Consider the following 12,573-nt stretch of genomic DNA (forward strand, 5'->3'; position numbering starts at 1 on the left):
ACTGAACCATTCGTTTTTAGACCCACCTGCCCTGATTAGGCTCGTTTGGGGCTGCAGCCTGTACCAGCTCACACGGCCTGGATGTGTTCATCCTGGACTGGGCCAGGCAGAGACCCATAAACAATTATACCTATGGCCAATTTAGAGTTGTCAAATAGCATAGAGTTAACTGTTTAGTTTGTCTAATCAGAACACATTAGCAGTAAACCCACAGAACCAATGGGAGAATACGCAAACTACACACAGAAAGGACTCTGCTGGCTGGTTGGTTTGAAGAAATATGTTCTGAGGTGACAGTAACCACTGACTCAAACAACAGCACAAACAACAGCAGTACTCAGTTACATTCCAGTGGTTAGGAGCAAGAGTTCTTCCGTTGTTCACCTCAGTGTGACATTACATAGTCAAAAGTACTTTACAAGGATCCCTCTGAGGATTTTATGTCAGGTAAAGACAGATGCATGGATTCCATGTGCAGGAGCCCCCCTGTACCACTGTGGAGTCGAGGCTGTCAAAGGGCAGCTTGATGTGACCTTATGCAGTGCAGATGTACTGTCACTGGGCATAAAGGAGAATGCAGTATGAGCCTGTGCAGTTACACTTTCCTGCAGCACAGAGCCCAGCTCCAGGATTAATTAAAACAAAATGATGGTCTGGGACGACCAGCTGGGCTGAGGTTCCTCACATGAAAGGAGAGCAAGTGAGACGAGAACCTCATCTGTAACTGGAGCCCGGCTGGCCATTGTAGCTGGTATGTGGACGTTGTCTCTCTGTGTCCTCACCATTCCCATGCTGTCATCCTGAGGCCACCTACATAGTAGAGATGACTGTCTGTTTGTGTGCATTCACCCAATGAGCCCCCTTCCTCCCCCACTACAGGCTGAGAACACGTCCAGTTCAAGGATCTTCTTTTAATAGTGGCCACCTGCTCCTTCAGGCCATAGCAAAGCTGTTTGTAATCTCACGCTTTCTAAATCTGTTTTCTGTTCACTGCATGCTGTTCATACTACACTGGGCATAAGGGGCATATCTAAGAAAACCACCAGTAAAACCAACAACAAGTTAACACTTTCCCTCACCCTGTAAACAGCACATTATTACAGCTGCACAGATCAGTATTTTTATTGGATCACACAGAGTTCCCTTAGCATCATGTAGCTTTGTAGCCTCTTTTAGCTCACTGTTTTATTCATGGCTCATAATTGTACAGCTGTAGTTAGGTCTCCTTAACCAGCCATTGGCCTCTATTATGAAGTAAGATTGGTGAGGTATAGAGATACCTTTGGGCTGGTTTTCTGGTATCACAATGCTGGCTCACTTTCAAACAAACTACTTCTGCATTCGATCCAGTGCTGCAGAGCCAACCTGCTCGGGATCAGATCAGAACCTAATGGCACCTCAGAGTTGTGAATGCGAGTGTGATTCGTTGGCTGCATATGTATCCCTGTGATAGACTGGTGACCCGTCCAGGGTGTCCCCTGCCTTCACCCTAAGTCTGCTGGGATAGACTCCAGCCCCCCGTGACCCTTTAAGCGGTGCGTAGATAATGGATGGATGGATGGATTGTGTAAATTTCACCTGGCAAAAAAAAATCACTGTTTGCTGCATGAATGTTTTCAATAAACCCTGCATTTCCTGAGCCCTATTTGTTCTATTTGGAATGCATGTCACTATTTCAGTTTATTTTAGTTTAGAATACCTTTACCTGGTAAAATGCAATTAAAGTTAACACTAAATAATGTTAACAGCACTCTGGTAGATTCTTTGGTTCATGGCTCAGTGATGGCAGAGAGGACCAGGTCCCCTCAGTGTGACTCTGGTCTGACTGAAACCTGTGCTGATTTATTTTCACTCAGGTCCTTCACAGAGAGCTTATGCAGCACCACCACATAATGACACAGATCTAGTGTGGAGAAAATTCACATCTGCACTGCTTTACTCTCTAATTTGCAATCTAGTAGCTTCACTGTTTCCTCCCAAATGTCTACATTTACTAACATCAGCGAAAAGCCAAAGACTTGGTCCAAAACTTTTAGCAGTGCTATTAGTGGAGTACAGCAGAAAGATGAAGGCTTATGTTGCCTGTAGCAAGATCAGCTCAGTCATTTAAGCAGCATGTTGGATCAAACTAATATACTGGTTGTGATGGGCTGTTCTGAAAAACCTGCCAATCTAAGAGTAGTCATGCAAAATACATAGTAAAATATGATGAAAATGAATATGTCTTCTGCACTGTCATGGAAAACTTGTTTTTTCATCAACACTTTATAGACAGATCTTCCTACCTATGAATACGCCTTCTTTCTCTCTCAGACATCCTTTTGATACTCCACAAGTAGACATCACTGAATCACTCTCTTTCTTAATATATAAATGTACAATAAATTGTCTTTACAAGTGTGTATAAAGTGTTGTTCACAGCTGTGTTATTAATTATTCAATAATGTACTTTTAACTCTCAGAACTTCTCTGGTCATTGATGCTTTTGCTTATTAATGTTCAGAATTCATAAAAAGGAATACCTACAGTAATTCTAGTTAAATTGAGTTTGGCTCTTCAGTGTAAATTTGTGACAGTCTCAGTAAATATTCTTGATCGTGTCCTGCTAGATCATATTTGGCAAATCACTGTACAGTTCAAGCAGAAATCTCAATTCATGTTTGCACAGTCCACAGTATTAGGCTTTAGACAAATCAGTACAGTAAAAAGAACTGAATTAACACTACATTAAAGGATTTTTTATATAACACTAAAGCAAACGGTAAGTGAAGAGAAGGTGTCATGTAATGAGCAGCTTTCTTCAAAATGAGTGGTTCAAGGTATCAGAACGATGTGCTTTACTTTTACTCTAAAGCTTTGGGGAATTTTGTGTTTCATATTAGTTATCTTCCTCTGGTGTGAACTGACTGAAAGACTGGATTACAAATGATGCAGAACTCTTTGAACATGGTTGTATTTTAGCGAGTTTTCTGTAACTATTGAGATTATTTGAAGGTTCTGTGGTTAGATAGTGGTTTCAATTAGAATGTTTGTCTTCACTAAATGATCATTACAATGAATGCAGCACAGATGACTTGGAAACAGCTGTGCCTCTGCCTGACCATCACACAGTGACACACTTCAGGTTTATCACTACCGACTCCTAAACATTTGACTGCAGTTCCTGCATACTGACTGCAGCTCAGATTACTCCTGACTGCAGCAGCATGTATGTCAACAGCATACAAACGTCTCCATCTCACAGGGCATTTGGTTGAATCTGACAGAACCATCTCTCTTGTTTCCAATACATATCAGTTGACACTAGTACTACAGGCAGGGATCCAGTCACTGACCGGTACTCCTACCAGAGAAGTACTACCTCCATACCTACTTCAGATTAGTGATGATAGGAGGATTTGGTGGCTCACCATGTCAAAAGCTGCAGGATTTGTTTGAGTACAGTGTTGATAAATTGCTCAGTTGAATTATTTAAGCATAGGATCAAATAAATAAAAATCCAAATTCTGCACATCAACAATTCAATTCAATTCAATTCAATTCAATTCAATTCAATTTTATTTATATAGCGCCAATTACAGTCAAATTGTCTCGAGACGCTTTACAGAACCCATATGCCTGACCCCCAGAGCAAGCCAAAAGGCGACAGTGGCAAGGAAAACACCCTTTTAACAGGGAAAAAAACCTCGAGCAGAACCCGGCTCTAATGTGGGGGAACCCATCTGCCTGCTGGCCGGGCGGGTTGAGAGGGACAGAAGAGGTAGAGAGGTAGAGATAGAGGGGTAGAGGTAGAGATAGAGGGATACAGATAGAGGGGTAGAGATAGAGAGGTGGGGGGTGGGACACAAGGACCATAAAACACAGCCACACATCTGAAGCATCCAGCATCCAGCTCTGGGACCAGGGACACTTGGAGAAAGGACACAGAAAGAAACAGAGTGAATGTAATGCAATAATGGTATATATAGTAAATACATAGGTAGTAGAGAAGGGCTCAGTGCATCAAGAGAGGTTCCCCAGCAGCCTAGGCCTATAGCAGCATAACTAGGGGCAAACTAAAGGGACGTCAAGAGGGGAAGTCAGTTGTGCAAATGAAAACACCAGCTCACCCCGTCAGGGTCACCCAGTCAGCCCTAACTATAAGCTTTGTCGAAAAGGAAGGTTTTAAGCCTGGTCTTAAAAATAGAGAGGGTGTCCGCCTCCCGAACCCAAACTGGGAGCTGGTTCCACAGGAGAGGTGCCTGATAACTGAAGGCTCTGCCTCCCACTCTACTTTTAGAGATTCTAGGAACAACAAGTAAGCCTGCAGTCTGAGAGCGAAGAGTTCTGCTAATTCAAATCTCAAAACTTCAGCAGAGCTGTGATCCATATACATTACCAGTCAAAAGTTTTAGAATGCTCCGATTTTTCCAGTTTTTTTAATTGAAATTCAAGTAGTTAAAGTCCAATGAATAGCTTGAAATGGTACAAAAGTAAATGGTGAACTGTCAGAGGTTTAAAAACATGTAAGGCTACCCAAAACTGAAAAATAATGTACATTTCAGAATTATACAAAAAAGCCTTTATCAGGGAAGAAAAAATGGGTTAACAACTTAAAGATGTTCTGCAGCAATGGAGGTTGATCAAGCCTTGAAAGTTGGTTGTTGCTACCAAATCCTACAGGTGTCCCAACTTTTCTTGATTACTTCCAATCCACTCTGTCTGCATAAAAGTAGTGCTGGAACACATCGTGGCACCATATCCTCTAGAGCATTATTTGAACAGTATTGTACTGCAGAAAGTAGTGTGTTGCTATAAAAATGGAGAGGAAAAGGCAATTAACAATAGAAGAGAGACAGACCATCATAACACTTAAAATGTAGGTCTTTCCTACAGAGAAATTGTGAAGAAAATCAAGGTGTCAGTGAGTCCAGTTTTCTTCACCATCAAAAGTCAGTCAGAAACTGGGGGAAACTCTGACAGGAAGAGGTCTGGAAGACCCAAAGCCACAACAGAATCAGAAGACAAGTTTCTGAGAGTCAACAGCTTGGTGATAGAAGCTCACAGGACAACAGCTTCAAGCACAGCTTAATAGTGGTCATAGTAAGAAGTCTCAGTTTCAACTGTGAAGAGAAGACTTGGAGTTGCAGGTTTGACAGGTGGAGCTGCAGCAAGAAAGCCATTGGTAAGACATCAGAATAAGAAAAAGAGGCTTGCTTGGGCCATGAAACACCACCAATGGACTACTGAAGACTGGAAGAAGGCATTATGAATCGAAATTTGAAATCTTTGGTTCATCACGCAGGATTTTTGTTCGCCGTCGAGTAGGAGAAAGGATGGTTCCTCAATGTGTGACATCAACTGTCAAACATGGAGGAGGAAGTGTGATGGTCTGGGGCTGTTTTGCTGGATCCAGGGTCGGTGACTTGTATAGAATGAGAGGAACCCTGAACCTAAACAGCTACCACAGCATTCTGCAGCACCATGCAGTACCCTCTGGTATGTTCCTAGTTGGTCAGAGGTTCATCCTACAGCAAGATAATGACCCAAAACATAAGTCCAAGCTATGACAGAACTACCTTAGGAAAAAAGAACAAGATGGTAAACTTGAAAACATGGAGTGGCAGCACAGTCTCCAGACTTAAACCCCATGGAGCTGGTTTGGGATGAACTGGACAGAAGAGTGAAAGCAAATCAACCTACAAATGCCACACATTTATGGGAACTTCTGTAACAGAGTTAGGAAGAACTTTCTGGAGAATATTTGATTTCCATTGTGGAAATAATGCCACGAGTGTGTTCAGCTATTTTATCTGCCAAAGGAGGCTACTTTGATGAGTAAAAGTTGAGAATGCATTTTGGTTTCTGAATTTATTTTACTTCGTTTATTTGTTCTATGCTTTGATTTCAGAGTACAATGAGACATCAACATACATAATTTCTAATAAAAACTGGAAAAATTGGGGTGTTCTAAAACTTTTGACCGGTACTGTGTGAAAACATAGATGGATAGGAATAGTGGGCTGCTGGTGTTGTACAGTAGTCTGAACAAGAAGCAGCTTCTCTGTTGTGTTGTGGCAGCACGTCTGTTTCGATTGCAAAGTTACAGTGTTTTTTCTTTTTAATCCTTTATTGTTTCTGCATGGAAAAGCACTTTAAGTACTTAAAATATTGTTGTATCAATACAAAAAAACTCACACCCTAAAATGTGCATTCTTCTATCTTTATTAACAGTTTTGTGCAGGATCTACAATAAATATATGAATACTTTGGCATCAGCATCTGATCAGCATCAAGTCCATGAGCACCTACAGTGAGGTGAGCACAAACTGTGCATGCCAGAGTGGATTAAGCAACACCAACACACATACAGGCTTCACACTACAGTTGATCATGATAAATAAAGTGAGACAGATTGATAAAGCTCAGTTTATATGTTTGATAGGAACACTGACTGGGAGAAATGTCTAAGGGCCTGAGATTGCAGCCTTTGGCTGGACTGAGTGAGGTGACTGAGGGGAATGTTTTTGTGTTCAATGGACACACAAAATAATCAGAAAGAACTGTTTTGTTGTTGATCAAAAGAAAAGGGAAAGGTCAGACTGAGCTTTTGAACATGTGAAGAGAAGGGTCTTTAAAATCAACATCTGCATAGCCTGGCACTACACATTCACAATCATTCAGTGCACTTGAAACACAGTTTAGGCAGAAAATGATTCAATACTAATCAGACCTGGACCCTGTTCTTGAACAGTGGTACAACTATAGTAATATGATGTAACCAGCCTAAAGATGTCCTGTGGAGTTCTTTTTTGCTGTATTTACATTTGTAGTTGATCACCAAACCACAGTGTATACCCTCTAGGTCCAAACACTGTTTACATCTGTGTTCACCAGCTTGCACTACTATGTCTTTGCTTGTGTACTTTTCCATTACAACAACCTATAAATCGCTGGAGTAGTGTGACATCATTGGCAGGAATGTACTCTGTGCCACCCACCCTGATGGCGTGCACACAAGACAAACAAAACAGGAACCCAATAAACACATACATTAATAAAAACAAAGATCATCAAAATCCACAACACCCCCTTCCCTCTCTTTTTAAGACCCTGATCAACTTAATTAGTCACATTTTTTCTGTCTCATTGGTCTAACATTGGGAAGTGTTTGGATGAAAGTCCTTCATTTGGTTAAAGCATACTATGTATCTAAAACTAGGTTTGACTTTAGATCATTAGCTTATTGCACATTTGTATTGTTGTCTGGCCTATTTTATCTTAAATACACATTTTACTCTTTAATGTGAAAATTAATTTATGTCCTACAAAAATTTTATTCATTTCAGTTCTATTTTATATAGCGCCAATTCACAACATGTTATCTCATAGCATTTTGTGTAGTAAGGTAAAGACCATACAAAATTTGAACAGAGAACCCAGCAATCCAAAGCTGCCTTTGGATTCCATATGAGCAAGCAGTCAGCGACGGTGGGAGGGGCCACAAAAATACCCTTTAACAGAGAAGAAAAAACCTCCCACAGAGCCAGGCTCAGGGAAGGCAGCCATCTGCCTTGACCGGTTAGGGTGAGAGTAGGGATGATGGATTTTTGCGGTGGGGATAGCAGGATAGCAGATGAAGAACAAGACAGACAAACAGATCTTGATTTCTTAATGTGCTATATGCTCTCATCTAAAATCTGAATTGTTTATTTTTCTATTCATGATCAAAAGGAAAGGTCCGTTTATACCTTATACTGGCTCAGTATTTGATGTTTACTTTGGAAACTGTCAGACAGTTGCCTGTGAACTGGCTCCACTTCTGCAGATTTGAGCTGAAAGTCTTGTTGCTAAAATAACTGCTACAGATGAACCTGAGCTGGAGTGTGGAACATTTATGTAGAAATGAATATCTTCTACGTGCAAGTCAAACAAGTTCACACATTGCTGTTAAAGCCGATCAGTGGCAGCTAAATGTCTCTTTATTTTGAAGTATAGAGGTTTTTAATCTGTTGTCTATGGCAGCTATCTGGCATTGGTGCACTGGTAGCAATGAATTTTATTTTAATCAGCAATGAGTGGTTTGTTAGAGCAAAGAAGATACAGAGGGAGGCAACTGCAGTGTCAGAGATAAAGTAGGCTGAAAATTCTGATGCTTCAGATAAACAAACTCTGCATTCATAGAAAGGACTGCTGTCTAAAAAAAGAAACATTGATGGTGAGGCATATGTCATAGCACTGGTGTTTGTGTAACTCCTACCAGAGATAGGAGACAAAAAGTTTCACACTTGAGGTTCAAAGCAGCTTTGGGGCGCTGAGAAGTCCAGTGTCAAATCATGAACAACCATATCTAGCCAAGTCACTTTATACGAAGAACAGGGCCCAGGTGTGATGAAAACACTGCAATGTGATATGATTAAAAACAGTCATGCAAGAAACTCATTTCATCAGACAGAAACAGCTGTGATGTACAGGTGTATATATGCTCTCCATTACTGAGCAGTCTGACAAAAAAAAAAACAAAACTGAAACACAAAGGCGCTTGTCTTCTTTGAGTGGGGTGAGCACATACTGGCAGTGTTCAGCACACTGACAACACTGGCTGATGAGATAGACACAAAAACATCAAGTAAACCTAAGTAAAAGACAAACAACAGAACACTACTGTCAGAAAAATACTGAGATTGAATGAATTTCTGTCTTTTGAACACATTAGCAATCAACAGTGTAATCCAGATGCAGGCCACACGTTAAAAAGCGACTTTAAGACTGTGTGGGGTGAAGCTCATGTCCACTGGAATGTGGTAATGAAAATTTTAGTTGGTTCAGAAGCATGTCTTTTTCTTTGACAGAAGATTGGAAACATGTTTGCAACTTATTTAGGATCAGTTATGATCAACAACAAATACTGTGTGACTGGACTTAATTATTTTACTATAGCACACTTATTTCTATTTCCTATCAATAACCTCCGAACACCAAATATTAGCAGAGAGAAACGGTAGTATTCCTTAAAGACGAAGTGACACAAAGTCACAAGTGCAAGTGAGACCGGCTTTACTGTACGTAAAGGCAAAGTCAGTAATGAAAATCATCATTAGGTATTAGTTTGAAGTCAACAGTCAACAAAAACAGCCATTAATGTACATTCATTCGTGAATTTCATGCTTCAGAGACACGAGCTGCTCTGGCCAAATTTAAAGTGAAGTCCAGTGGACATGGAAGCTTCCATCTGCCTGATCAGTATAGTAAGCTAGACTGCATTTGAACGTGAAGATCTTAATAGATACATTCTGACTCTGACCCACAGAACACAGCAGCTCTGATGATTGCCATGTTGCTCTGATGAGGAGGTGTACCCTGGTCCAGGACGGTTAGCTCATATGTCATGTAGTGTGCACCCTGTTTAACACAGGAACTGGAAGATATGAATCGGTGACTGTACGTTTGATATGGATTACATTCACATGTATGAGCAAAAGGACACTTAGAGAGGTATTCTTGGCACAGGCTCAATGTTTAAACCCAATATTTTTATTCTCTCTTCAGTTGCAGGAAGGAAGTCAGATCCAGGTGCTGGTTTTAGTCCCAACTCAGCAACCAAACATGTACCCCTGAGCCAGGACTCCAAATCCATGTAAATATACACTAACCTGCAGCTAGAAAAAGCTAAATACTGTGATACAATGCGGAGGCCAGTTGCTTCCAATATGTCAATATATAGCACTAGGGCAGTGTGTCCTGCTCAATAAGCCTCATATACACACAGTCTATCTGCAGGGACCGTACGTGGTGTGTGACAGCTGCTGCTCTCTGCTGGTAACATGGCCTGCACAGCCTTGAGTGTTTCCCCTTCAGTAGCTGGAGAAGGTTGAGTACAATGCTACAGACCAGGAGACATGAGTCTGAGTGGAGACCATCAGCATCCTGCACCACAGATCCCACTGGTCAAGTCCTGGATAACTCCAGCCTTCACGAGCTTCATCAGGAACTCCTTCTCTTTAGATATGTTGTGAGTCCAGGACTGCAGAGAGAACAGAGTCTGTAAGCAAGTATAGCTTGTTTTTTTTTACATTCAAGTGCTGTCCCTCGCTTCATTTCCAGTCACATTTGTTACAAAGTAAAAACATCATAACCGTGCAAGAATGGAACAAAAGACAGGGATGCCAGGTGACAGTCTGTCTCAACAACCTGGGTTAGAATGATTTATGAGCAGGCCAGAGACTGAGATTGTGAAGTAGTGTAAACAGCAGCTAGACACTGTATGTAGTGCTCTGTGACTGCACTGCTCTCAAAGACCAGCAATGTTTCTACATTTGAGATTTCATACATATCACAAGCCACTGCTAAACATGCTGGCTAAACCGTTCCTAGATTCATTGAGGCTTTTTAAATGAGAGAAAGGTCACAGTAAGCTGATGCAGTAAGGGCAAACCTGAAAAACTAACTAATGTTGGCTGACAAGTCAGTCAGAATACTAACGAACAAATATTAGAAATCTTGTGTGGGAGTATCACCCAATAAGACTAAAATGTTCAGAGAACAGTGGGTGACACACGTGGATGGAAGGAATGAATCACCAACCTAAACTACAAGTAAGTCCTTCTCAAATTTAGGCTGTTTTTGCCTCCGAAAACAAAGCACAGAAAGCCTCATCAGATAGCCACAAGGTTTCAGATTTCAAGTTGCAGTCTGGATTCATTTCTGAAGCCAGACTGAAACTTTCATCCACACATTGCACATTTGCAAGCATAAACTATAGAAATACTGAGCAAGCATTGCTAGCAAGTTGAACTGGCATTTATTGCACTGCACTACCGACTGGACTACACTGACAAATATGTCATATTACTGTAGATAAAGCTGTGTTTCAGTGTGACTGTAAAGGTGACTCAGTTGCTGTTCTGCACTGATTAAAATGATGCATGGAGTGAACATGAGAAAATGGCTTCACAACAATGGGCTATGCTGATGCATTAATTCCTGAAAATAATGTGTTAATGTTGTGTGTACTGACACTACTAGTGTGTGGGCTCCCTCAGAAAAGGCCGTTTGATAGGAGCAGATGCTCTGACGCAGGTAATATTGCTATTTACCGCTTTTACAGAAAGAATGGATGAAAAAAAAGATGAAGTTATTTTAAACTGAAAGGGAAGAATTGTCAGACCAATTTGTCCTACCCTAATCACCATCGTTTCCTTTTTCTAATGGAGGTACCCTAATAAACAAGGTATTCATTAACCTCTTTAATGGCTGACATCCTGATCTTCTCATAGTAGTGCAGTGGGGCGTGGGGGGTGCTCATGTTGTAGCCAAATCCAGCCACAGCCACTTCATCACAGTTATGAAGGGCCATTGTTATGGCCACTGTCCCCAGGGTTGGAATATTCTGAAAAACAGACACAAAGAATTTCTTTGAACCAGATGACTGAGCAATAACCTGAACATCCCAAAATAGGTACAGTAAGTAGTGTGCATATATGAATGTGGAACAGAGCCTCATTTATACTGTGGTTCTTGTGTAGACAACTTACATATGTGAACTCTGAAGCATGAAACTATTTATAACAGCCTAATGGTAGCAATGTTTGTTTTCAGAGTGATGTCAGGCTCTGTGTGGCTGCTCTGCTCTCTGCAGCATCTGCTGTGTGTTCATAGAGGCCTTCATAATGCAATCAGACAAGGGAATCAGCTACCAGAGCTCCAGCTCTGACCATTAACTAACTGTGTAAAACATCTCACCGTTCCTCTCCACCTAAAAGGGCACAGAAACTGACAGCTAGGGGAACAACAGGACTCTCACCCCTCTGCCCATCTGTCCATTGTTGTGAGGTAAGCCAATCAGCTTGAAGGAGGCCTCCTGGATGAAGTAGGGATTCAGGATGCGCATGTCACTGGGCTCCCTTGGAACGTGTCTGGCCACCGACTTCCAAAAGCCATCAGTGCTGCGCTGAGACACAAAAGGAGAGAGAGTTAGACAGTGAGTAGCATGGCCTTCACACCAAACAATAATGCACAATTATCAGTTGTGTGCAATGTACAAGTTACTTCCTATGAACTGTGTGGCAAATTGAATTTCCTTATGGGGCATATTTAAACAATCGAATATTATTTTACAGGAGTTAATTTAGATAATCCAAAAAATATGATACATAGTAAACAAGAAAAGCACTTGGAGAGCAGTACTCCGCCAAAGCTGCTCAGTCGTTGTATGATTCCGATGGATGAAATTTTTAAACAGTTAGTGGTCCGCAGTGGTGGATTTGTAGTAGGATCACAATCATGTGATTGTCAGCAGGCAGATGACGTAGTGTTCACTTGTTGTCATGGTTACAGTGACGCTGTGCTGCTATCTCACAATAATACAGAAATCTTTAATAAATCTGTGGATCCAGACTATAAGATGCATCACTGCCTAAATCTAATCAGTTGTTCCTTGTGCCATTTCTGACCATCCCTGAAAATTACATCCAAATCCGTTGGTCTGTTTCTGAGTAATGTTGCGAACAGACAGACAGACAGACAAACTAACGGTGATCGTCACATAACTCCGCTGTGTTCCTTGGTGGAGTAAATATTATATTGTAACTGTGT

The 12,573-nt window shown here is 41.2% G+C and overlaps 1 protein-coding gene across 1 annotated transcript in view; it reads right to left on the reverse strand.

The window, feature by feature from the left end:
• Positions 1–6,186: 6,186 nt before the first annotated feature.
• Positions 6,187–12,573, reverse strand: part of st3gal3a (ST3 beta-galactoside alpha-2,3-sialyltransferase 3a) — a 45,436-nt gene continuing 39,049 nt past the window's right edge. The window contains exons 9-11 of the mRNA XM_055018229.1: positions 11,783–11,929; positions 11,222–11,368; positions 6,187–10,003 (exon numbers count right to left, since the gene is read on the reverse strand). Of these exons, the coding sequence (XP_054874204.1) occupies positions 9,899–10,003; positions 11,222–11,368; positions 11,783–11,929 (399 nt within the window). The 3' untranslated portion in view covers positions 6,187–9,898. The remainder of the gene's footprint in view (positions 10,004–11,221; positions 11,369–11,782; positions 11,930–12,573) is intronic.

Source organism: Amphiprion ocellaris, chromosome 2 (assembly GCF_022539595.1).
Source record: "Amphiprion ocellaris isolate individual 3 ecotype Okinawa chromosome 2, ASM2253959v1, whole genome shotgun sequence".
Classification (NCBI taxonomy): Eukaryota; Metazoa; Chordata; class Actinopteri; family Pomacentridae; genus Amphiprion; species Amphiprion ocellaris.